Source organism: Clytia hemisphaerica, unplaced genomic scaffold (genome assembly GCF_902728285.1).
Source record: "Clytia hemisphaerica strain Z4C2 unplaced genomic scaffold, Clytia hemisphaerica genome assembly, whole genome shotgun sequence".
In the NCBI taxonomy this organism is placed as follows: Eukaryota; Metazoa; Cnidaria; class Hydrozoa; order Leptothecata; family Clytiidae; genus Clytia; species Clytia hemisphaerica.
Window position 1 is genome coordinate 633,505 of NW_027103394.1, and position 27,379 is coordinate 660,883.

The 27,379-nt window shown below is 35.1% G+C and overlaps 1 protein-coding gene across 1 annotated transcript; it reads left to right on the forward strand.

Moving 5' to 3' along the window:
• The first annotated feature begins 9,278 nt into the window (after positions 1 to 9,278).
• Positions 9,279 to 13,384, forward strand: LOC136824932 (ATP-dependent DNA helicase RecQ-like). The gene is made up of 2 exons (XM_067080919.1): positions 9,279 to 9,576; positions 12,380 to 13,384. The coding sequence occupies exons 1-2, from the start codon at positions 9,293 to 9,295 to the stop codon at positions 13,218 to 13,220; spliced, it is 1,125 nt and encodes a 374-aa protein (XP_066937020.1). The 5' UTR covers positions 9,279 to 9,292; the 3' UTR covers positions 13,221 to 13,384.
• Positions 13,385 to 27,379: the final 13,995 nt, after the last annotated feature.

Below are 27,379 nucleotides of genomic sequence, written 5' to 3' on the forward strand. Positions count from 1 at the left end.
CCGAAATAATCTTGAAAACTCTGGTGGAAATAAAGCAACACGTACCCTTATGGTAAGTCTAAGGCCTCCACACCAACATGATGAATTTTTTTGGGGGAAAACATGGAAATTCAATGATGGGTTGATGTTGATTTTATAATCTGGGTCGAGCCTTGGATTGTTTCACAGTTATTCTGGTTTCCAGCAAATAAGTCCACATATTTCTTTAATATTCTAAAATTCTTTTTTCAGAAAAATGGTCAGCATCTATCTTGGAACCAAATCCGGATTCTCTATGAAAAAGACTTGAATATGAATGCTGCTCACCCTGGATTGAGGAAACTTCACAAACTCACGAATGATCATGTTAATTTAGGACCGAGAACTAGAATGCGTGTAAATTTAGCGGTCCAGGTAAGTAATTTTTCAATTTTTTCAAATCTTTTTTATGTAATTCATATATAATTTTTGCTACTTCTAAAGCATATTATAATCAATGTTTTGCACAATTTTTACGTCTGAATAATTTTTGCTAAGGTTTTTTCTATATTCAGACTTTCAGGTTCCTAGTATGGCTGCTTTATTAAAAAGTTAAGAAAGTTCAAAAAACACGTTTTCGTTTTTTTCAACATTGCTTACTTTTTTCCTTTGGCCAAACTGAACCAAATTACTGTAGTTTGTTCTTTTACTGGCCAAGCCACTAAAATTTTTATTTTGTAATTCTTTTTGGGGTAAATTTTTTCTATTTGTTTTTTTACTTTTAGGTTCTCAGTAAGTCTGTCGTTGATGCTCTTATCAAGCAAGGCTACGAGTCCACTGTGGAGTTGCGCAAATTCATAAAGTACTGTGACAAGTTTTTTGACATCATGAACATACAAAATAAGACTGCTTGGTTAAAGAAGAAAAAACCAAATTTGAAACCTTTCGAGAAACCGAAGCCAGTGGAACAGCTTAAACCCGGTGAAGAGCCAGAAAAAAGATTTTGGGTAAGTGTATTGACTCACTTCTTGACATACCAGCTTTTAAGGCATCGATGACTATCTCATTTCCAAAATGAGTGTATTGGTGTGTGAAACAATAAGCGACATCGTTTGTGTTTGGATTTCCCTTATCAAATACTCTTTAAAACTCAATTTGAATACTCCTGGTCTGATGTCTACCTGGTGGATTCTTAGGGTAGGGTTTTTTGGAAAGTTTGATACTGTATGTTACTGGTTGTAATAGACTTTGCGAGTTATGCGTTTCTTTTGTTTTGATAGTATTACCAAATTTATCCATTTGGCATTTTTTAGTAAGCTCTTTCAGTAACAGGGTTCGTAGTCTTTGGCAGAGGAAGTCTTTTTCCTTACAAGGACTATTTACAGAAGTCATAAAAAAATACAGTGTTTTGATTGCCGCTAAGATTCACCAATATTTTATTGTTTATTTTAGTGGCTTGAACACAAATTCCTGAAGTACTTCAGTGATTGGCAAAGTGAGACGGGTGCTTTGAATATGCCTCCAGCACAAAGAGCAAAATATTCTATAAGCTTCCAAACAATACAAGGATTGCGTATCACAGGTAAATATACCGGAAATTTTTACAGCATTCTTCGTGAGCGTAGCTGACCCTTTAATATAAATTTATGCTAGTTTTAACGAGGTGTTTAAATGTATAGATTGTTAAAATTTTAAAACTGGCACCTCGTGGGGAATTTATAATTACAGTGTAGGTGAACAAAGACCGAATTACAAAATAATGTTTGTTCATGTCAATCTTTGATTTCTTTTTAGTTCGATCGTTTATTGAACTGGTTCCAAAGCTTGTGAGCATGAATGGAGTGAAGTACTTTCTTTCGGATAAGCTTAACCAAGACCCCGTTGAGGAGTATTTTTCCAAGCAGCGAGCCCGATGTGGAGGTCTCGATAATCCAAGCATGGAAATATTCATGTACACTGCACGAAAAATGGTTGTTGCAAAATCAGAGTCTGTCTTGGCGATGCGGGGAAACACGCGTGATCGACAGAGGGAGGAATATAGTTTTGTTGCAGATGATACCGTTCTCCCCAAGAATAAGAAGAAAAGAACAAATAATAAGAATAAAAACTCAAATAACAACAAATAAACAGTACTCTCAGGACTATTGACTAAACAAAAAATTTTGATTTTAAATTTCAAATACTTACCTTATCGTAGATTTTGTTTTTACCCGGTATTATTTTCTATAAAAGGGTTTATATTTTACTTGTAAATACTGTAGTTATTTTTTATTATTTCTTACGGCATACAAACTTTGTGATATTTGATTTTATAGAAAGATATTTTTACAAATGAATCAACCTCCAGAACTCAACGAAAAAGGATAATCGATAATTCTACAGTACAGTAGGTTGGGGGACTTTTTCAAATCGGGTGTCACTTTTCGGCATTTGTTTCGATCTTCCCGGTCTTTCGCCGATCGCCAAAATTATGAATAATCCCGACCCATCAGTCAAACTTCGAAACATACCGTAGAACCCGCTCTACATGCAAAAAGAAGGCCAATGCTACAGAAATTCCGATAGTGATGCGGTGCGGCCACGGTAATAATAAGATAAAAAACCAAGCTGGCAAAGCAACATAAAATTCTGATTTCCACTAGAATTACCCAAAGAAAGATTATTCAGTACACAGTGCCAGCCTAGTTCATTCCTCGAAATATCCGGAACATTGCATTTCCCGGGGTGATGTTCAAATTTGCAAGTTGAACCTTTTTTTGCATGTAGAGCGGTCCTACGGTAACTTTTAAAAATTTTGAGTTTTCTCCAAGGTTGGTGTTACAAGCTGTATCCCGTAAATCGTTCCGTAGTTCCGCGCTCAACCCTACCAAAACTAGGACAACTTTCCAATCGCAATGATTGGTTAATTGGTCAAAGACATCAAAATTTTGAGAATCAACCAATCAGTTTGACCAGGCTGAACAATTTCTCTTTCAAAGCGTAGGGCGAGTTCACGGTACCTTTTATTCGAATAAACCTTGGCAGGAGCCAAATTTGGCGAATGGGCTCCTCCAGATAATGTTCACACGCCTGCCCCCAGTGGAGAATATATTGTCCGGGGTAGAGAAAAACCCAGAGATCTAGAAAGGCCGAAGCAAAAAAAGTGAAGCCGAAATTCGACGCTTTAGATTTCATGGCGAAAGATAGGATTTGTATTTACATTGTCTTCGGATAGCGAAAATAATAGTCCATAGCAGGGTGCCTTTTTTGGAATTTTTTTTTTCAGTCAGTCTTTCAAAATTTCAGTCCTATTCCCTGTCACTTTTCGCAAATTTCGGCAATTTAAAAGAAAAAGTCCCATGTCTATTTCTAGGGTCTATGTATCTTTCAAACCTCAGCGGAGTACCCCCGTCGATCGGCAACGGTAGTACCCCGGGGATTTTGCGGCTAAACCCACTAAAATTTCTTCGAATATGATAATTGAAAATGAGACCTTTAAATGCTCAAATTTCTTCACAACATTTCATTTCACTTGTGTCAAAAATTTGTCAGTAACTGTTAGGAACTTCAATTGTTAGTAGGTAGGTGTTAGACATGACACGAGTTTCAAGATTTTTAATAGCAACCTACTTGGATATAAATTCAATAGGGACGATTCAATCATTTTAGATATGAAAACATCAAGATTCTCTTCTCATATAATACACTTTTCAAAGAATGAAAACAAAGTTTATAAAATGAATATACACCCTAACAAAAGATTACATATCGTAGAGTCTTGTAAAAAAGTTTAAAAATACTGAGATACTTTTTGAGCAATGATAATAACAGGGTTGCCACAGGTTTGCCAAGTTGAAAATTCCAGATTTTTTGTATCGAAAGCCTGAAAAAGGTCAAAATCCTCCAGACATTATGGCAAAATACCCAATATATTCCAGACATTTTATCTATTAAGAAAGTCTTTAGTATTTACTTATAGGTCATTTAAAAGGCCAGATTGATGAATACAAAGGAATAAGAAATTTAAGAAAACTAATAACTGAAAGATTTGGTTGCAATTTTTGGCAGTTTCTAATGTCAAAATGAAAGTTTCCTACTTCTGGAAAGTTTACTAGACTTAATTCAGGACTATTTCTTCAAATTCCAGACTTGTTCCAGATATACCTATTCCAGACTTTTTCCAGACATTTCTGGCAGACGTGGCAACCCTGTAAGATTTTCCGCGAAAATAAACAAGAAATGCCTACTCAACGGTACCTTTCCAGAGAGAGATTAAATTTGATACTAAATCTAAAAAAAAATACAAAAATAAAGACAAAAATAGGTAGTTGATAGAAATCACAAAAGAAATTGATGAAAGATTTATAAATTCCATTTAGGTCTTGGTAGCAATCTTGCGTTTTACAGCTTTTGCTGTAGCAAGTTTTTTTGCAGCTGCTCTCACTGTCCTGCTTTTAGTTTTCCTTGGGCTGGATGGTTTTATTGGTGTCAATAGTCTTTTCCCAAGTTTTTTACTTTTTCCCAAAGATTTGCGTAAAGATGGCTCTCCTTGCTCGGTGACTGCCTCTCCTTTCTTCGACTGATTCCACTTATACTGTTGGAGCCAGACTTTGATGAATGCGTTTGCTCTAACATTAATCCATTTATTTAATAGCAACTGTAGAAGTTTATCTTTGATTTTAACATTAGCAACATCTGAAGTAAGTAATTTCCATGCCTTTATCACATCCTCACTATTTTCAAAAGCTTCACGTAGTACTATTCGAATACTTTCTCCACAATATGTTACAAATAAACTCAGATTTAATATGGATCGAGCTACTTTTTCGATAATGACAACCAAATCATAAAATTGGCCATTGACTTTAAATAGCCCTCCACGATTCACTTGATCAACCCATGCCTTTGTATATTCATTAAGAGAGAGGTCTTGAAATTCTTCGTCTTTCTTTGATCCCCATGTATTTAACAATCTATGGATTGTTTTTCCCTGCTCAGTTTTGGTTTTAGTGTTTTTTCTAATCGAGAAAACAAGATACCCAGCCACGTAGTACAAAGATTCTTCCTCATCTTTTGATAAATTGTAGTCGATTTTGGGAGCATCTTCCTTTGGTTTATGGAAGGATATAGTTTCTTTTAGGATATAATTCAAAACACAATTAAAAAGAATTCTCGAGGGGACTTTCTCAATTACAGAAAGACCAATGTCTGTCAAGAATTCATCCCATTTGTTGAGTTGTGTTTCTCCAACACAAAAATTATGAAATTGACCAAGCGCAGCGGAAGTATTTTTCAAGAAAGTTGTTGGGTCTCTGACAATCTTGAAAATACTTTGTAGAAGGTGTTTCTGATAAGTTGCTTTAATAACAGATGACGTTGACTCCTTGATCTCTTTGGCGAGAGCAAAAGTAGATGATCCCGGTTCACAGATTCGGTATATTGGATCATCAATAACAGATTGCAGGGCCTTGTCCAACAGATCATTTCCGTGTGTCAGGAATTCTAAATCAGAAAAAAGAACAGAAATTCAGCGACAAATTTTTGTGACAATTTCAAAACTGGGAAATTCAGTCAAAATCTGAAAATTATTCATAGTTATTCTATGACTTAAACCCGTCAACCCACATCAAAGTCTCCGCATATATATTATATATATTATCTGTTGAGTGTCCCATAAAAAATTCCTCAGAATAATAGATGAAAACAATAAATTATTTTGTTTTATAAAAGGTTTTATAGTACACTATGAATCCTTTATAATAGAAAAAAGTATGTGCAAATTTACCATTCTCTTTCTCAACATTTACTGCAACGTTTTCGTTTGATCCACCATTTTTAGCATCAGTACCATTTTCAACTTGATCTGAAGAAAAAAATGAAAAGGATTGTTAATAACATAATCGAAGTGAGAGGAAAAACTCAACCAACTACCATTAGGGTTATCTAGTTGCCTATCGGGTCCTTATAGCCTCAACTTTCAAAAGGTTTGCTCAATATTTAAAAGCTAAATTTGGGAAAATGCTGCAGTACAACCAAATCCAGGCCAGCAAATCTACATGAAATTTTGACTCTGTCTGAAATGAATGAAGAAAAATTATTCTGTACAAGAATGGCTGGTTCTTTTTACAATATATCAGAAATTTTTCCAGGGTTGTTTCAGTATCGTAAGAGTTGAGCAAATTTTTTGAAATTTGAGCCATAAGTACAGTAACCGACTTGTTACTACCTGTTCATAGTAAATAAATATTCACTTTCACTCAACAAGATCCTTGATATTGTCAAACTATTTAGAGCTAAAAACAAACTATTCAAATTTTGTTGCTTTGAACGGTCAGTCATGTTTGATGGCTCTGCAAGTTTCCCTCCATCAATGCAAGTTACCCGACTTCACCGTTATAGAAAGAGAAGCATAAATTTAGTTCAGATTTCAAGGTTGTGTCATCCTTTGTATGTTACATGCGTGATTGCTGAAGACTGCAGTATTTTGTTGGGTTTTCAAGTGGATGGATGAAGGAAAAATTTGTTAGGCCATATATAAAGCACATGCAAAAATACATAATTTTGAAAAAATAACACGATTTCTTACGAACGCAAACCTAAAGAAGAATACTTGATTATTTCTGTTTTCTTTGAGTAAAGTAAGAGAAAGAAGATAGATCATCCTGTACATACAAAAAAATAAAATAATTATTTTAAAATTTTATTTAGATTTTTGCCTTGTATCCTACTTACATTTTTGAACACATTTTTCCACATGGGACTTGTACCAGTGTTTGGATTTGTATTTTTTGAAGCAGAATGGACATTCTAGTGATGACGTGCCAGCAGTTGTAGAAGTACCAGCAGAAGTAGCAGTTGTAGAAGTAGCAGTATTTTGTGGCTGCTGGAGTTGGCTCACTGAAGGCTCATTTGTGACTAATGCCAAAAAAGTTTCATCATCCAAATCATCATTAGCTGAAACAGTGAAATCTGTTTTGGGTTCGTCTGTATTAAGAGGCCCATCATCTCCAAAGACACAGACAGTAGTATCTGTCTCATCAACAAACACTAATGTTGGTATTCGCTGTAGTGGTAGGTAGTTTTCATCACAATTTTCAGGAAGATCATCTTCTGTGACAATAAGCTCCTCCACAAATTCATCTTCACCAAAAACAGAATCTTCTAAATCACTTTCATCAAAATCAATATCACTTTCCCCACTTTCTTCATCTAACAGATTTTCATACGACGCCATTTTGTAATTTTCGTGGGGAGATTGGTGAAGTCGGCGCTCGCTCCGTCTCTATTTGTTATGATTTCAACGCTTCTGATTGGTCGAGAGAAATTATTTGCAAGATTCTGATTGGTCCCGCTCAAACAATAATTAGAAACTTGAAAAGAAGCGCGAACAAAAGGGGACATACATAGAACATAGAAAAGACGCCTGTCCTCTATCCAGCTACGCTATATCATATCCCTGCCCTGACGTACGTAGAGTAGAAGACCTCCTCCCTGTTTGTCCCTGTCCAAGCGATATGGACGCGAGTAGTTTTCAATAATGAAATGATTTTCAGGGAATGGTTCGTCAATCTTAGTTTCAGATACCAAAAAAATGTCTACGTTATCTTTGATAACTAATTTGAGACCTTCAAATCTGTATCTTATCGAGTTGATATTAAGATGTCCTATGATGACGTTTGCGACGTTATTAATACGGATTCTTCTCAGAGCCTTTTCTTCGAATTCATAAGACTTTTCCGTTGGTTTGTCAAGCAATGGGAGACCATCTACATACCTTTCACTGTCACCTTTTTCTTTGTTGTTGGATTCATCGTTGTCTGTACTGTTTTTGTCGTTTTCATTGGTTTTGCTGGTGATTTTTATGTTTGTATTTTTTCTTGGTATTTCTTTAAGGTTCGTTGTGTAGGGTGTTAATGTTGGTTTTCTCTTCGACGAAACTTCCTGAGGCCGTAACCGTTTTTTGAGTTTCCCCGAACGCGATGTACCCATTCAGTATAGTCTAGGTTCAGATTATTTGCTTTATCCAGCCATTCCTTTAGAACTGCTCTTTCAGGTCTTCCGTAATGCTTATTCCTTTATAGTCGTCATTTCCTTTGAGGGCTGATAGGCTGTGAAGGAGGGACAACTTTTCTTTTTCTGACTATCTGAAGGGATATCTGCGAAACGTGGATAACCTGGTTTCAAAGATTATATCCATTAGTTTTCTCATGCCAAATTTTATTTTAGAATCACCAGCATAGTCATCCGCGATCCGTGGCTGTGACTATCTGAAGGGATGTCTGCAATTGTGGATGACCCGGATTTTTTTACAAAGAACATTTTGGTCAAGTTATATTCGTTTTATAATAGTAACTCTTTTTGGTTAAGTTATTCCTGGTATCAAAGATTTTACACAAATTTTTTTTTCATGCCAAACCTTAGGTTTATATGTAAATACTTCACATTTTAGAAATACCAGCATAGTCGTCCGCGTTCCGTGGTTGTGACTATCTGAAGGGATATCTGTAAAATGTGGATTTACCTGGTTTCAAAGATTATACATTAGTTTTTTTATGTCAAACTTCAGGTTTTTATGTAAATAATTCACATTTTAGAAACACGAGCATAGTCATCCGCGTTCCGTGGTTGTGAAGGGATATCTGCAAAATGTGGATAACCTGGTTTCAAAGATTATACATCAGTTTTTTATGTCAAACCTTAGCTTTTTATGTAAATAATTCACATTTTAGAAACATCAACATAGTCGTCCGCGTTCTGGTTTCAAAGATTATACATTAGTTTTTTTTCATGTCAAACTTCAGGTTTTTATGGAAATAATTCACATTTTAGAAACATCAGCCTAGTCATCCGCGTTCTGTGGCTGGATAACCTGGTTTTTACAACATTTTTGCAACATTGCTCAAGTTTATTTCATAATTTTCTTCTTGTTTTTATAAGTCATTTCTCTACCTTTATATATTTATGTTTTTATCAAAAAGGCATTTTACAATTTTTGAGGTTTGAATTGCCATTGAAAAGTTGAGTTAGCTATTTTCTAGACGATGCTATCGTCCGTTTTAAATGGATAGTAAACGCGGGAAATATGTATGAGCGGAGTTTACAGCCGTAATTGGCGGTGTACGGGAAAAGATAGAGGCGGTAGAGTTTGGAACAAACGGACGATACCAATTTGGCGCGCCTTCACTCAAACGATTTTGCCTGACTGACCTCTGAGAGAGGTCAGCGGGATTTTGAAAAAACAGAGCAAAATTTCGTGAAGTCAGGTCAGTGCTTTTGGACGTTTTGAGCGGGAATATGTTTTCGGATTTAGAAAACAAAACATCTCTCAAATGACGATAGAAAGAGACGAAGAAAAATGGCTGCTGTGGATGTACAATTTTCTGAGGCTTTTGAAGCTATTAAGCTTAAGTTTGGTCTTCCTTCTTTGAGGGAGTATCAACTTAAGTTTTTTGAAATTTTTGCTGCAAATCCAAAACAGGATTTTTTCATTGGTCAGCCGACAGGAAATGGCAAAAGTCTTCTTTTTCAAGGCTTGCCATTCTTTTTGTCTAAACTTCCACCTCTTGAGGGTGGTTCATCAACAAGATTGGTCACAATTTCGCTGGTCATTGCCCCACTGACAGCATTAATTGAAGACCAGATTTCAATTTAAAAAAAGAAAGAGATCATAGCAAAACGCTTATCTGAAGACCTGGTAAGTTTGGTGTTGCTGGCTGGGCTGACAACCCAGGACAACCCAGGGGTACTAATTACCCTTGCCTGCCGACGGGGTGCTCCACTGAGGCTCGAAAAATGTGTGAATGATTGACGCTGCCTGCCTGCCTGCTGGTGCTGTCCGTCCTTCGGAATAGCAGGGTAGCTGATGTTTAGGCGAACCTATCAGACCTGGTAGACAGGGGTAGAAATATACCGTCAACGGCTCTAACTCTGGACGAGTGGTCATATCATGGGATGGTTGACTTTCTGGTCTGTATTGACAACAACTTTGCTTTCTATGAGATTTGCGACTATGTTAATTAGATGACTTTGGAGGTTCGTGAAATGATGGCCGAATTGCTGTCCCATCTTTTATCAGACGGTGGTTAGAGCTGTTGACGGTAGCAAAAGGGGCGAAGAAAGCGAACAACAGGGGGGTCTTTCTTTTGAAGAGGGGGGTCGTAAAACAATTCTTTCTTTTCTTTACTGATCACACTTCAAATAAATCACAGAGCTGACTAGACCATAATTGTTATAATTGCCATTCTATTATCTATTATCATGTGACTTAAAGGTACGTAAACAAAAGATTAACGAAATTTCCACTTTTTAGGTTTCCGTCAAAAATCTGTTTTACCATGATATTCTCAAAGACTTGGAATACATTTGGTCATAAATTTTCTCATCATAATATGGACTTTTTGTTTTTGTGCAGAGTTTGATTAAAATGAATATTTGAAAATACACATTAAATAGATTCAAAAATGGCTTTCATTTTGGATTTATTTGGCCAAAATTGACTGAAAAATCAAAAATGGCTTATCGGCTTCCCCTACGAAGACCAGTAGAACTAATTTAAAATTGCTGAATTTTTTATGTAATTTTTTTCCTTATATGAGTTACTAATACAAATATGAGCTACTATACATAGTTTCAGCCCAAGTGGCCAAGTACTTCTTCATATGGCAATTTAAGTTTTGACCGCCTTGCGCTTTTAGGCAGAATGTGCAGTCACAATGGCTGTCTTGACCATATTTTTAGTCCAAAATTTTTGAATTCATTTCTTAAATAGAATTTTAGGAATGTATATAGGTTAAGCGGACACAGCAGAGAAAGATTCACTATGCAAGGAGCACCCCGGGGTGAGGAGGGTTAAAGACCAGTCAGCGATGATACTACAACAACTTTGCATCTTATTTTTTGTTATAGAGAAATTTTAAACATATAAAAATTATCATGCATGACTTCATGGAAAAGTATTTGACACATAAAAACATTGACAATTGACACAAACACGAGATTTACACATTATACACATACACAACTAACAGATAAGTAGTTTTGTATTGTTTACTGTCACCGGCTTTAACTTGGGATGAGTGGTCATATCATGGGATAGTTGACTTTCTGGTCTGTATTTTCACTTACTGTTAAATCTCTCTTGACAGCAAGTTTGTTTTCTATGAGATTTGCGACTATCTTAATTAAATAACTTTGGAGGTTCGGTAAAATGATGGCCGAATTGATGTTTTATCAGACTGTCCCAAGTTAGAGACGTTGACGGTACCATCAGTGGTATGTTATACATGGCTGCCTATTTTTGAATAAAATGAAAAGAAAATTTTTTCTTTTTCTTTTGAATGTTTCCATAATGCTTTCAAATCTTGATAGTGAGAATTGCAACTACTAGCAGGGAATCCATGAGAAATAAATTAAGCTTTCAAAGATTGGGTGCAGGCTTATTTTGTCTTTAGTTTCTAATTCCAAAACTTGTTCAAAAAGATTTTTATTTTCAACTCAAAAAGATGGTTGTAACATGGGGCAAGTCTATCTTTTGATATCATCTGCTGTAAGTCTTATTTTTGTTTAGAAGTTGAGTGAGCTGAATGATGTCCACGTCTTGTTTGCTTCACCTGAAACCATCCTATCAGATGTTGGGAGAAAATTTTTGAAAAAGAAAGAATTCAATTTAAGATTATCAGCTGTTTTTGTGGATGAAAGTCACTGCATTGAAAAATGGTATGAAACTTTTGAAACTTTCTAAGATGAAGGGTACTATGAAGGGGTACTTTCACCACCTCTAATGAGCAGGTCGATTCGGAGGGAATCTGTATTTTAAAAAATATAAAAAGTGGTGTTTTAACTTTCAGGACCAGAAGTTATTTTTTAGAGATGATAGTCACCCAAATCCACACTAATTTATTTCTGTTAAAAGATAAGAAAAGCTCATCCTTTTGACTTCAATTATCTATTAAATGAAGAAAAACACTGCACTATTATTGGCCAACTTGATACTTCAGGCGTACAAGCTTTCCTGAGCAGAAACTTTCACAGTTTTTGTCAATTTGTCCCTTTTTCCTAAAAGTTTATGCTCACAAAAGTTTGCACGCTTAAAGTATTGTTATTTTCACCACAAAGGGCACCAAGAACAAAATTTTATCAATGATACCTTAAGGGAACTAATTTTCGCAGAACTAATTTTCGTGTTTTGGGGTGTCTACCGGTTCAGTTCCACAAAATGGAAGTTATACTAGAAATCCTTAAAAACCCCTAGGAAAATAAAAGAATTTAGGCAAAAAGTGGGTGTCTACAGCAAAAATTAGTCTCCTTAAGGTATCATTTTTATCATTTGCTAATTGAGTCTAAGTCACCATTTTAATTTTCTTACATCGGACAATCCAAAAAAGGCTGCTTTTCGTCAGTGCTACTCAAGACTTGCTGAAATTCGGTCATTTGTGGCACGTAGATTACGGTTTGTTGCAATGACTGCTACTGCAACCAAGTCTACTCGTGAATTTATTATTTCCAACCTTCAAATGATTACCCCAGAGTTGCTAATTATGGCACCTGGAAAGTCTAACATCACTTATTACGTTAAGAAAACAAAAAATTTAGATTGTGATACTTTATTTGCACCATTGATAAAAAATTTAAGATATAATGGTTACAAAGCAGAGAGGGTCATTACCTTTTGTGACAGAAGCAGATTAAGAGACCTAGATTTGAAAATGAATTCTACGTATGATGAAAGACCATTTGCGATGTTTCATCGCACAACGAGACCGGAAATCAAGGAAAGGATAATCAAAGCCTTTCAAGACCCTGATGGTATGGTGAGAATTTTGATAGCCACCATAGCATTTGGAATGGGGATTGATTGCAAGAATCTACATCGAATCATTCATTTTGGGGTGCCATCAGATCTTGATTCATATTTCCAAGAATCCGGTAGAGCAGGAAGAGATGGCGCTCAATGCTCTGCCTTACTCCTGCTTTATCCACGCTGCATTACTCGCTATGTGAAAAAGGATATTAGAGATTATGTGACAAACACTCAACGTTGTAGGAGAGAAATTTTTCTTGAGGTTTATGATTCAAAACCAAGCACAATACAACCAAAACATACATGTTGTGACTTTTGTCACCAAAAATGTGAGTGTGGAAATTGTGAATCACCTGATTTCTTAGTAGATCTTCTACAATCGAGAGACGAAATCGAACTGCCAGATAATGAACTTATTAATGATGAAGTAGAAGAACAAGTGGAATGCCGGGAGGGAGAATCAGAATCGGAACCAGAAATATAGAATGATGAACACTAGAACTTTACCACATATGATATGTTAGAGGATAAAATATATAACATTTAGTTTTTTGTATATTTCATTTTAGTTTGATAACAGCCAGTCAACTGTGGTCCTGGCAAATATATACATGGGTTGTTAGGTGTCTGTTGCATTTTGTCCATCAACTGTAGTTTATTTCCTTTGTCAACTAGGTTGATCTTGGCCAGTTATTACTGTGTGATGGACATAATGTCAAGAATTCATACCTTACCCATCTTGAATAAGTAAAACATTGAATATTCAATTCATTGGTCTAATACTGTAAGGCTCAAAAGACCTTTTGAGTTTTTACAAAATTTGTGAACTGGAAGTTTGCCCTGTGAGCAAAGGGGTCAGGGTACTCTTTGGTGACAAATAAACGCCCCCTCTCCCCCGTTTATTGATTTTTGAAAATATCCCCCCCCCCGGCAATAAGGTCCCCCCATTTATTAAAATTTGAAATTTTTCCGACCCCTCTGTTTATTTGGAATCCTGTTTATTTGGCACCTAAGAGTAGTCTAATGTAATTAGCAAGACTTTATCAAGTGTACTTTTTTACTTCTTTTCTAAAGCCACATCCTGATAAACACTATACCAATCTTATTAAGCTCACATGTCAGCCTATTTTTTCTATTCAAAATTTATCCAGTTTATCATAACTTTTTCCTGTCCCTCTACAGCCTCATCTATTGTATTTTCTTGAAAAATAATACTGTTTGTTATTGTTTTCAACCTTTCAGAATTTTATTTCATCTTCAATATTTTTTCATTTCATGATTTTTTTTGATTTGTGATTATTAGACAGATTTTTGAGAGATTCAATTTTCCTTTGTTTAAAATTGTTGTAGCAGTTGTGACTGAGAATCGAACTCAGATTTTTTTGTTTTTTTTTAACTGTCTTATTCTTTCTTACAGTATAAGTAGGGAAAGATAATTTCTAAGGCCATGATTTTCTTCAGGAACAAAACATGATAGATATGTTTTTGATATTCTTGTGTTATCTATCACAGGAGAAAAGTTTAAAAATAGCACACCGTGGTGAATCTAAAAATAGACATCACTTTCTTTATTTGCCCGAGTTTCAATCCCGTCGTTCATTGCGTTAATTTCTTGTGCACATTAATTACACTTATAACAAAGAAAATGTAACAACTCTCACGATTTTGAAATCAAGTGAAAGGGATTATGGGATTGAATGTCGGACAAATTTGAAAAGTAATAATTATGACGTTTTGCAAACGGAGCGCTATTGCCATGATTTTTTTGGAAATTTACAATGACAAGCTGCAATCTATCGATTCAAATTGAAATTTTAGCATTTATTTTACTTTTTGTTTCTGTGAAAAAATTGAAAAGGGATTTGAGATATTGAAAAAGTCAAATTCAATTGATCACAACACTCACGCTCAGTCCATTGCTAATCACGAAGATTTACATACTTTTAAACTCTTGAACTTTTCTATCATGTCGGAGTATGTGAAGAATTGTCTTTGGTTTTAAAAAAAAGGCAAAAAATCTCTATTAGACAAAAAGCAGACGTAAAATCAAACAAATCAATGTTAAAAAAATTTGCAATATCATCAAAAACCTTGAGTACGATAACTAAAATTGAATTCTACATTTTCTTTAATGCAACACTGTATTTTATCAACAAAATATAATACAAAGAATACATTCTGATAAAACATTTAAGTTCTTGCTAAAATAAGTGATAGTAAACCAATTATAAATTGACCTGGACAACCTTCTATTTTGAACTCCTCCTCCAAAAATTAGGATTTTAAAGTACATTTTATAAAAATACCGTAAAAAAACATTTTGTAGACTACAAACTAGATGAAAAACCAATTTGAATAGGTCTCTGAAAAACAAACTAAAATCTTTTTTTCCAAACTAAAACACTTAAAAAGTGATGATGAGCAGAAAAAATCATGAATCAACAATATACAAAAATGTGAAAATACTGAAAACTTTCAGATTCTAAATCAAATCATATCTAGAAAATATCTCTCTTATTCATTAAGATCTATCTGACTCCGAGTACCTTAAGGGAACTTATTTTGGCGGGAACTAAGTTTAGTGGATTTGGCAAATTTAGACAAAATTAAACACAAATTAAATATTTTGCTCACTTGCCAAAATAAGTCCCCGTCAAAATTAAAGTATTTTGTTTTCTTGCTTAAATAATCCCTGAAATTCATCAAAATTGCTTAAAATAAGACAAATTAGAACAGATTTAGGCCATCATCCGCCGCCAAAATCAGTTCCCACCAAAATTTAAAAAATTCATCATTCACCAAAATTAGTTCCCACCAAAATAAGTTCCCTTAAGGTATCTAAAAATGTAATATAAAATATGTAATAGTAATACAAACTATGGATATTCAAATAAATAAATGTATGAGTGAGGACTGGGCAAAACTGCAACAACGTGTATATACAAAATCTATAAAAAGTCTAAAAATAATTCAAATGGTTGTGAAAGGTCAAATTAGTCTTGTGTGTAGATGTCTAGACTCTTCCTATAAATATTCATACGGGGCCACTTCATTACAAGCTTTGTTACCCACTCCTTTTATTCTTTCTCCTTTATCTTCTCAAACATTTCATGCTGGAAAGATGGAAATTTTTGATGAGATCTATTGCCTTTAAATTTGAACAGTTGTTTTTCTTCGAATTGCTTTGAAAGCTCCAAAATATCCCCTTTCCAGTCTGGCTTTACATGTCTCCCGCTTCCATGCCTGACTTTAACCTCTGAATCAAACCTATCTGTGATATCCTTCACTTCTTGATAACACTCGCTGACCCTTTTAATACTCTTATCTCTCAGCTTCCCTTCCATACTTCCAAATTCCTTTTTTTAGCGTACTTATTTCTATGCTCCAATTCTCGATCAAGCTCAGAATTTGTCGATGGGAACCCTCTATTGTTCACTGAGCGATTCCACATCAGCTCGTGTGCGAGGGCAGGAGGTAAAAGATCTTTAATCTGGGCCAAGAGTTGCAACGTGTAAAAAGCATACTTAGATTTGCTTGTAGTTTTGAAACACAGTACTAGCCATTTATGGAGTCTAATTATTCTCTCTCCATCACCATATTTTCTTGCGTCAATAAAGTTCTTAGCTAGGTATCCCAGAAAGAGGATATTTTTGGAATAATTTAAGATGTGAGCTGAACCATCACTGTTACTGGTAACAAATGGCATGCTGGGTAAGAACTTGCTGACAAGTGTACTTACAAATTGTTTGAAAAGTTTTTCAGATTTTTCATGAACTATTTTTTTCCAGAACCAACGGTTATCAGCTTTGGCTTGTTTGTAAGCAGCAACTAAAAGTGCCTCTGAATACTTAATCAAGAGGTCTTCGCAATCATTCACAGCTTTTATTGGGTCTGCTTTAACTCCCTGAGCATTAAGAAAATTTCTAGCCTGAAAGAGGGTGCCCGTGTCACCAGACGATTGATTATTATAAAGAAGCTTCCAGATGGACTAAAATTTAAAAATATTTTAATTCATTAGTAAAAGTTCATTCTGACAAAATACAATGTGGGTAATCCTAAAGAAAATACTCAAAAGAATTAATTTTTGTTTTTGCTTTCATTCTTGCTAAATAGAGACCCTGAATTTAGTTACGATTCAGCTAATTCCAGGTTTAGATTTTGCTCTTAAATTGTTCTTACTTGTTGCAATTTTTCAGCCTTCTGTTCTTATAAAAAGAGGGTGAAAATTAATTTTAATTACCCCAAGGTAGTTTCCGTATGTGTGAAAATCTGCTAGTGAAGGAATGAATCCTTCGAATCTCTTAGTTGAGGTGTTACCATCTCGATGCTCCAATTGAACATTTTGAGCTCGTTCAACAGATTTCAAATCACCAATGAAAAAGGTTTTCAGCTGATGGTCACTTCAATTCCCAGGGACGAACTGATATGTTCAAAAATTTCAAACATTCCTTCACTTGATGTCTCATCACAATTTAAAATTCCTAAAGGATACTAATGGACAAAAGGTCATTTTAGTATGTATGTGTGTGTGTGTGTTCCATAAAATATACCCACTTAAACTCTTAGAGAAAATACGTAAAAAACAAACAATGGCTGCAAATTATTGTACAAAACTTTTTCGTTATCTTATACAAAACAATTCTTTAAATTTCGCAAGTTTTGCGAAAATTTGGCTTATTTTTTTGAAAACAAGGGAAACATGTCTAAAAAACTTTATTTTTGTGAGGATTGTATTTTGCAAACTTTGCAAATCCAAAGGTTTTTAAAATTTTTGCGAGGATTAATTTTCCTGAATTAAGGGAAAAAAATTGTCTCGAAATACGATCCCCGCGAAATTAAAATTCCCTTTATTAATAAGGTATTTGTGTGTATGTGTAACCCTTTATGCTTTGTTATAAGGGAATGGAATAAATAATGGTAACTCTGGCAAGTCTATGAAAAAGAGAAACCACAACAAAAATAGTGTAAATGAATGTACAAGACTCAAAAGGTTTGAAAGTTGAAAACCTGATGTGAAAATCCCAAATATTAGATCAATTTAGTCATGAATTTTTCCTGCTAAAGCAGGGTTCAAAATTGATTACAAAAAATAGATAAGTTTGATGTATTAAGGCAGATTAATGATTACTTTTCTTTTAAAAGGTCCAATTTTTGTTGAATGTATACTATTGACTTACAATGGTTGATTTCTTTTTTGTAAATTCCATATATGGATGAGGAATACATGTCTTGGTACTTTGATTTTGCCCATGAAAGTTCATCAATCAAATTTACAAGATCTTTGCAACTAAGAACTCAAATTCTTCAACAAGGTTCTTCCTGTCTGAAGCCGTTTGGAATGTCATTTTTCCATGTTGATTTCTTGGGGATTTTGGGGGTTTTTTTGCTGGGATTCCAAACAAATGAGGGGTTTGTACTCTGTTCAAAACTGCAATTGTATTGAACATGTTCAACATTGTGTTTTTGATTAGATTTCGTCATGTGCCTGGTTCCAATTAGCTTGTTTCAATTATCACCTGATCAATTAAATAGAATAAACAGGTACGGCATATTAAATGACTTTAATAGAATTACAACATCAGGGAATTGCGATTCTTCAAGATTTTCAGACTTGGGTCTAGTATAATTCAAATAATTTTATGTTACATCACCCCACCTATTATCTAGCTGATTATTAGTTTAGCTCCTATGGCAGAGTTGACATAATTTTTTTACCTCTGTACATGAATTTTGATAAGAAACGGATACTGAAATCAATCTATTTAACAGGAGTTGTTGGATCTACATGGATTGTTGACTCGTTATCAATTTGCCAGCTATCGTAGCGAATCAAGTAGTCGTTGTCTTCTTGGTCATCAAGATCTTCGTTGGGTGGTTCACCAAGTTTGAACAAATCAAGGGGGAGCTTTGATCCTTGAACATCTTGAACATCTTGAACATCTTGATCATCATCATCATCATCACCATCACCATCACCATCACCATCATCATCATCATCACCATCACCATCACCATCACCATCACCATCATCAAAATCTGTACTGTATTTGCTTTCGCAGCAGAGTTGTCCAGGAAACTAACATCAAGGTCTTGAATAAATTTTGAAATATAAAATAATTTCCTTTATATACCAAATGCTTAGGTTATCCAGTTAGTTATCCTGCTGATCAGAGCCTATTGTTCAATCTATATATTTAATAATTACTAAAAATCTTTAGTGGAGTAAAATCATTTTCTTAAATACCTTAAGTGGATAATTTCACGTGGACTTGTTAAATTCCCAAAAATTCCACGTGGATTAAATTTTGCGAATGAAAGGTCTTCAAAATTTTCCTGTGGATTAAATTTTAGGAAAATGGCCAAAATTTGCAAAAATTAATCCACGCAAAAATTTATCCACTTAAGGTAATCACTTTATAAAAACTTTGCTCTAGGTTGTCCTATAGTAATTAGTTTTTAGTAAGTAGTTTTTAATAAGTCACCCTACCATCAGAAAGTGTAAATTTTGATAACTCATCATTAATCATAGGAATATCATCCTCGATTGCTCCAATATCTTTAATCATTCCAAGATAATCGTCAAGATCACTCTAATAAAGTGCAATCAATTCTTAGAAAACAAATCTTTTCTTAGAACTTCACTTTTGCAACAAAAATGCACAAAATGATGGCGATTCTGTAAGCCAGAAAATAAAAAGAAGAGATTTCAGGCCTTCAGTATGAGAAATTAAATTCAACTATTGGATGACCCAATAAATAAACAATTGCAAACCTTTGAGGTTTTAACCCACTCTTTGACAGGATCAAGAAAAGATTTTCCCAATTCAACTTGTTTTGAAATCACTGTGTTGTAAGATACCGACATAGACAGCGAGTTGAGACGATTGATACATAATTTATCAGCATCGCCGTTCTTCAGTATTAAACCAATAATAGAGGGGAAAAGATTGCAATGCCAACTGCGGCAATTTAATAAAATATTGAGAGATGTCAGAATAGATGGCCTCAAAGACTGTTTAGTTTTCAGTTTATTTCTTCCAATTCTTGGATTTGTTCCGATATTTTCAATAAATTTGAGTGTGCATGGAGCCTTTGTTGATGCGTCCTTGTATTGTGAATCGAATTTAAAATCTTTTAGATGAATTGAATCCGTGACTTGTGAATTGAAAAATTTAGACTGAGACAATTTTTTGACCTCTGATGAGATGGTTTTCGAAAGGAGTTTTGATGATATTTCATTAAATTCATTAGGATGGTTAGCATGGAGTGAATATAAAACATTCGGAACTTTTCCGTCTAACAAAGATTTAATAATTTTAACTTTTTTCCTTGATAGTGACCAATCTTCCTTCGTTGTTTCATATTCCAAAGTGACCTGGAATCATGGTGTATTTGACATGAAGGAACACAAAACAAATAAATTTAACGACCAATAAATGACTTTTAACTTTTAAAAAGGATTTAAAAAGGGTTAAAAAATCTATGTGGTTTCATTTTGAGTCTAGTATTTTGCAGATAAAATAAGAAGTAATAATCACTGAATTTTAAAGGAAATAAAAACATGGTCCAAATGTTCTAGCATCTAGCTTGGCTTGTATATTTTTTATTACACCATTGGTTTTAGTTTCAAATTGCCTGCTCAGATGACCACAAAGGAGCACATTGTATTGCAATTTATTCTAAGTAACAAAATAATTGCAATGTCTATCTATCTATATATTTGGTACTAAGAGGCCCTAGGGCCCATTATCCGTACAATGGAATGTCTTCTCCTAGTCAGAAGTAAAACAAAATGTAAAGAAACCAGGAAACTGAAATCCATAAAGCTGTGCGCCCACTGAAAAAAGATTGTTCATTGTAAACACTTGGTCGCAATTAATAAAACCAGACATAAAACAGAACTAAAAAGAATAAGCGATAGAAAATGAAAAAATTTTCATTTTCCATCGCTTATTTTTTTCGTTTGTCGCAAATAAAATCAATATATAGGTTTTTGATTCCAGACAGGAATGTCTCAAATTATTTGCGACAAACAAATTCGCGATGAACTATATTTTTTCCAGTGGACACGTAGCTTAAATGAACATGTCAAATGTTATTTCATTCAACATAAAAATAACATATGCTATCATCATGCTATTATTGAAAACTAGGCCTATCTTATACTTACTTTACACTCCTTTTCTTGCAAAGTATTATTGGCAAATGGTAAAACATCTGATTAAATCTCTGTATCACTAGTTCCACCAACCTCCAACTTTTTCCTAGAGCTAGACTGGCCACCACCATCCTTGGACATTCTTTTTGACTTGCAAATCACAAATGCTTCCTTCACTTTGGTCTGATTCCTTCCGAACTTCTCCAGCTGCTCTTTTCGTTTTAAAGAGATCAAGTGTATTTGTCGGTAGCATTTTCGACAAACAATTTTTAAGTCTAATCTACCAAACTGAGAACCGATGACATCTTCGATCTCTTTACAGATGTCTGTTTTTTCTGCATTTTCAGACGTGGACTTGTATAGTTTTCTCCTGTAGTAAGGATCTAGGATCTTTTCAGAGCAAAGTGCGCAACAATGTTTGATGCCACCGAATCAAGATGGTAAATTGTCTTTATGGGTGTTTTTGGCTCTGCAGGGTCTTCTGTGTCTGCCATATTCAAAGGAACCGAGATCTGAATAAATTCTGATTACATTATTTCTATCTAGAACTAAAGTAATTGAAATGTTATATCTACTAATACAGTTATAAAGATTGGAAATTATACCTGATGAAAGATCTTTATATCGATCAAGTCCGAGACAAATTTCATTCATGAATTCATGATAACAATCCCAGGATCATCCATTTTCTTCTTCAAAAGATTTCCCAAAAGAATATCAATACGGTTTTTCATTTCAATCTACCAAATAGCGTAATTAAGAACCCAGCTGTCCCGATTTATAAACTTCAAAGTATGAATTTACCCCCTGAACACAGCTGTAAAAATACATTTTTTCCCCACAACGCCGAATTGGTATCGTCTAGACTGTTAACACCACCGCCACTGTTTACTCCCCCCCGAAAATTTTTCCACCCTGGGCGGTATTCCCTCTTCCAAATTATTCCCTTATACAGTGACCTAAGTCTAGACGATAGGATCGTCTAGCTATTTTCTTGCTTAAACTTCCAACTTTTCCCTGTAATATTCTTTAGTTTTCCGTAGTTCTTTTTTGAAATTATGTGATTATATTTCTTCCTTATTTTCTTTTCAAGACTAGAAAATTTAATGAAAGATATAATACAATGATGAATACTGATAATAAAGAAAATGTGTCAAATGAAAGTCCAATCAATGAAAAGAAGAAAGACTACAGGTATAAAAATATTCTAATGTATTCTAATTTTCGTTGCCCTAGTTTTCAAGACTTTACAAGGTTTGATTTCTTATTACAGGATTTTTTGACTTAAAATGAAGCCTGAGCTGCTCTACAGAAGGTTTATAACTATATTTTTCTTCTTTTGTGAGAATTTAAGTTTTAGGTAGAGAAAAACAATGATGTTAATAATGAGAGTTTCTGCTTAAGAGTGTTTGAAGAATTGTAAAAGGGGCCATTGATATGGTACAAAGACATTGAAGAGGGGAGAGGGGGTTTAGCAAAAGTGTATGTTATTGTTTAAATGAAGTCATTTCTACTGTTCTCTGCGTACAAAGGGGAGGGGTAACAAATATTTGGGAAACTTTTGCCTATGTACAATGGGCTCTTCCAGAAAAAAACCGTTCATGGAGGGTGGAGGATGTATTATTTTTTCAGTGATTTACCCCTGGACATTTCGATTTTTCACCCCCTGGACACGTGTTTTACCCCTGGACACGTGTTTTACCCCTGGGCAAGTGTTTTACCCCTAGACCAGCATCAAATTGACCCCCTGGACACAAAGATTTACCCCTGGATATTGCAAATTCACCCCATGGACATGTCAGTTTTTCATTTTTTTTTCGATATCCCTGGACAATATAATCTCCACCCCCCATGAATTTTTTTCTGGAAGAGCCCAATGGATGATGCCTCATTTTGGATTAAAAACTAATAGTTTTTGAATCTTATTTTCTTGTTCAAACCTCATTTTAGATCAACACACACACGGTCGAAAGCTGCATTGAAAAAGCGAAACAAGAAAAGTAAAGACCGAAAAAAGCAGAGGAAAAAGATGGAATATGAAAGAACCGTCAAATCAAACCTTGAAAAAGATAAGACTATTCAAAATTTGGAGAGTGAAAAAGCCTTATTATCAAGGGCTCTAAAGAACACCAAGAAAGGATCTACCATACCAGCTCGGTATTCTCTTCCTAGGTCAATACTTCAGTCTACAAGGAACAAAAGTGTCGCGATTAATCAAACCATCCGTATTCCCGTTACTGAATTCAAGAAGGACGAATTAGAACTTTTTGATTATCAATTGGGAGAAGGAGCATACGGCCAAGTTTGTCTTGGGAAACTTTCAAACTTTCAGCAAACTGTTGCTGTGAAGGAAATCAGTGGAAAATCTTGTCAATTAGACGCTTACGTTGAAAGTAAGACCATTACACTGAATGGTTACAAAAATTTACCATTGTTTTATGGGTGGGTGAAACCAAATTTTATCTTGATCGAATTCATTGGAAAAGGATCAACACCGTCTCCTACTTTGAAGGAACTATTGTTCAGTGAAAGCTCAAATGAAATTGATTGGATTGGTGTACTGGTTGATATAAGTTTAAATTTATTCATGATAAAGGATTCTTGCATAATGATCTTCTTTCAAAAAACGTTTTGATTCGTGACAAAAAGTTTGTCAAAGTGATCGACTTCGGAAAGGCTACCTTGATCGAGGACCCTGTGGTCTACAACATTCCCCCTGGTAGCCAAAAGCAGCGGCTGTATAATGAGCGTCATAAGCACTTGGCTTATGAATTGCGCAATGTCCCTAATTCTGCCCAAATCATATATCTTTTCGCTTGGATACATCATGCAGCTTGTTAGTGAGGTGACGAAAAATGAGAAGCTCGCAAAAAAATTTCGTTTGATCTTCTCGTGGAGGATCCTGCCGGACGTCCCTTGATCCCAAATGTTGTTAGAAAATGTAAATTGTTGAGACATAACTTGGAAAATTGAGTATTTTTAGAGGAATAATTATTGCTTATGAAATGGATCGTTAACTTTTTGTATATATCAGGTCTTGTAAATTTTTATTACCTAACTACTATTCAACATCATAAAACGCATCCTAATTCAAATCCTATCAAAAGTAACAGGCTTTCTTGTTTCCACTGTCAATTTTACCTGGATAAGCTTTAATCCCGAAATCGCAACCTGATTGTTCTTTGCGTAAAATGTGAACTTCGCTTCGCAGCCATTGTTGAAGGTAATTTTCTTAGGCTCTTTCGATGTTTTTTTTCGAAATACATCAAGTCATACACAATTTTTTTAGACATTCTTAGTATGACATATAATTGTGAAAGTATTTCTAGAAGCATTCAATTCTTAAATTTAGGATCCATCTATTCTATCAATTTTAATTTTTGAAATATTTTCAACTGTCAAAACACTTCCCAAAACACCCCCTTATCACATATTGTAGGGATTTGGGGTTGATTGGAGGAATGCGATCAGGCTTTGTTTGTAACGACTGTTCAAACAGATAGCTTAGGGTAAATGTGGTTTAATAAAGCATTCATGGATCTTGACAATGTAAGTAAGAAATCAAAATCAAAGTAAATCAAAAATCAAAGTAAATCAAAAATCAACCAAAAAATTGAAAATCAAATTCATGTCACAAAGTTCTTTCAACGCTCTCTTGTTAACAACAAAGTTCATTCTGATTAAAAATTTTAGTAAGTGACGAGAGAAAATGCTGTGACATAGTTGAAGTAGAAACAAGTCCCTAAGGGACGCGTAAAATGATTGCCTATTATAAAAATTAATTAGTTTAGATTTTCCGTGACGTCAAGGCAGAGGAGTTTTCTCATGGGAACTAAGGATGAATCCTTACACTCCCCCCAGCGAGACAATTCATTGAATTTTGTAGAGTTCATGCATTAAATCAATCTCATCAACATGATGAATAACAACAATACTTCGTACAGCACGAAAGGTAACTCGATCCTTCTTTTCATTGGCATTTCGATATCGAATGTAACATTTTTGAACTTTACCATCACGACCAGTTTCAATGGAATCGATCATACCAAATTGATAGCTGGATGACAACTTTGATTCGTGTTTAGTGAAGAGTACAACATCTCCTTTCTTGATATCTCGATCTGATTTGAACCATTTTGGAGTGAACATGAGTTGAGGTACATGGTTTACGAGCCATGTTTCAAACCAGGCGTCGAATATTGCTTTGTTCTGATCCAGTATTCGATCCTTGAAGACGATGTTGAACGAGCCAGTAGGACTTTGATTATTGTTTCGACCAAGACGTAGTCGATTGGGAGTTAGTAGATCGATGCTTTCGAAGTCTCCTTTTATCCCTCTAATTGCCATTGGTAGATTGTTGATGTTGTTAGAGATTTGAGCAGCAAGTGTTTCGAGTTGCATCAGTGATAACTTTTGGTTTGTGAACTGAGTTTCCATTGATCGACGAATCTCTCGGATCTTTCTTTCAACACGTCCGTTCATGTTGTGTCCCCCAACAGGACATACTTTAAGCTCGACAGCATAGTTGATGAATAGTTTCCACTGGGTGTCTATGAAATCGAAGTGCAGGCCTTCACATCCTTTGAGGAGTTGACTGCCTTCATCAGTAAGGACGTGCTTTGGATATCCAACCTCACATGACAATCTGATAAATTCTTTAATGAATGCCGTTGAGCTGTAGTCATCCATGACCTTGATTGATACAGTTGTTGTTGTTGCACAGCAGAAGACGACCATCCATACCTTGATGCTTTTACGTTTTTGTTGTGGTGAATAGGCAAGGAATGGTCCACATATGTCGAGTTGGGTGGAGTAGAATGCGGGTGCAATCATCAAATTGTGCGGTGAGATTGGTCCCATTTCAATGTCGATGGTTTTTTTCATCAAGTACCTGCATCGTTCGCATGATGTACGTACTGATTTGACCAAGCCTCTTCCATCAATGACATAGATCTGTTGAAGAAGATATCTGTATGTGGTTTCAATACCAGAATGGCGAACTGTTGGATGATACCAATGGATTTCGTTAAGAATGCTGATTGCTATTGGTGAATGACGGCACACAATTGGTACTGCAAAAGTAGTAGATGACAGATCAATCATTGCTTGAGTTGCTTTTCCAGTTATGGTAATCGAGTCGTTTGATAAAATTCGTCCAGTGTAGATCATCACTTTGTTGACCATTTTGCTGCTGTTTTTGTACTTTGATGGTTCCACGAATTCCATCACTTCTTGGGTAGCCTTCTTGTAAAAGTAATTCTTTGCAGCTTCCAATGATTCTTCAATTGTGAGTCTTGGAATGTGATTGTATTTGGAATGTTTGCAATTTCGAAGAAATCTGATGGTCATTGCAAGGATACGACATATTGTTGAAAATCTGTGACGTAACGGGTCAATTAAGTAATTTGAGAACTTGTAGAACTTGGATGCTTCGTTGACATCTGCTTTGGTGAAGTGTGATTGTTGTTCTGTTGTGTTGACTTCCTTGGAAACTTCCTGTTGCTCTTTCTGGCTGAGTGATATTTCCTTTGCTGTGAGATTTGGGAAGTCGTCACCAGTCATCCATGGGAATCCATTGATCCATGTAGAGTTGGGTGCAACGACTTCATTTGAGTCACATCTCCTTGTTGCTATGTCTGCGATCATGTCAGTCCTCTTGATGTAACTCCAATTTGATGATGAAGAAAAACATTTGATTTCAACCACACGACTCCTGAGCCATTTCTTGAGTGGTCTGTCTTCATTACATAACCAGTGAAGAACGATTTGACTGTCAGTGAACTTGTGGGATGCCTGGGATGCCTTGTGTTGAGTTGAGAAAGCCTGACGAACAACTTCACCAGTGTGAGCATTTAGAAGTGCTGCTACTAGTTCTCCTCTTGGTTGAGTCATGTCTTCTGGTAGAATACGTGAACGAGCAAAAATCAGTTGACACGAGTAGTTGCCATAGGTTCTCTTGAAACGTATGTATATTGCTGAACATGCAATGGATTGACTTGCATCACCAAAATCCAACGTGTTGATTTGTAGACTCTCAGCATCTTCAGGTACGATAGCTCTTCTGTAGGTGATGTCTTTAATTTCTGAGATGAGTTGGAAGTTCGATATCCAGAGTTGACGAAGATTCTCAGGCAATGTGTCGTCCCAAGATAGTTTTCGGTTTACTAGATCATGTAAATCTAATTTGAGCGATGCTGTGATTGGTGTGATGATTCCGGATAAGACTTCTGAAGCTTTGGATACACATTGTCTTCTGGTTAATTTTGCTGGTACTTCATTGATGACACCAACTTTCTTGCCACGATAACGTTTTGCAAAATTGAGGTCTTTGATGTCAAGTGCGATCGAATCTTCCTTTGGTTTCCACGTCATTCCAGCAACTGATATTGTTTCACCGTCTGATGAGAGGTTTTCGTTTGGATGACTTCCTGAGATTGTTACACCTTTGAGAGCAAAACCACCGTGGGATATGACTACTTCAAGCT

Bases quoted from the DNA above. Each gene is read 5' to 3' on its own strand.
- LOC136824932 (XM_067080919.1), top strand. From the start codon at position 9,293: ATGGCTGCTGTGGATGTACAATTTTCTGAGGCTTTTGAAGCTATTAAG. The intron at 9,577-12,379 runs GATTTCAATTTA...TGTGGCACGTAG, and splicing joins ACAGCATTAATTGAAGACCA to ATTACGGTTTGTTGCAATGA.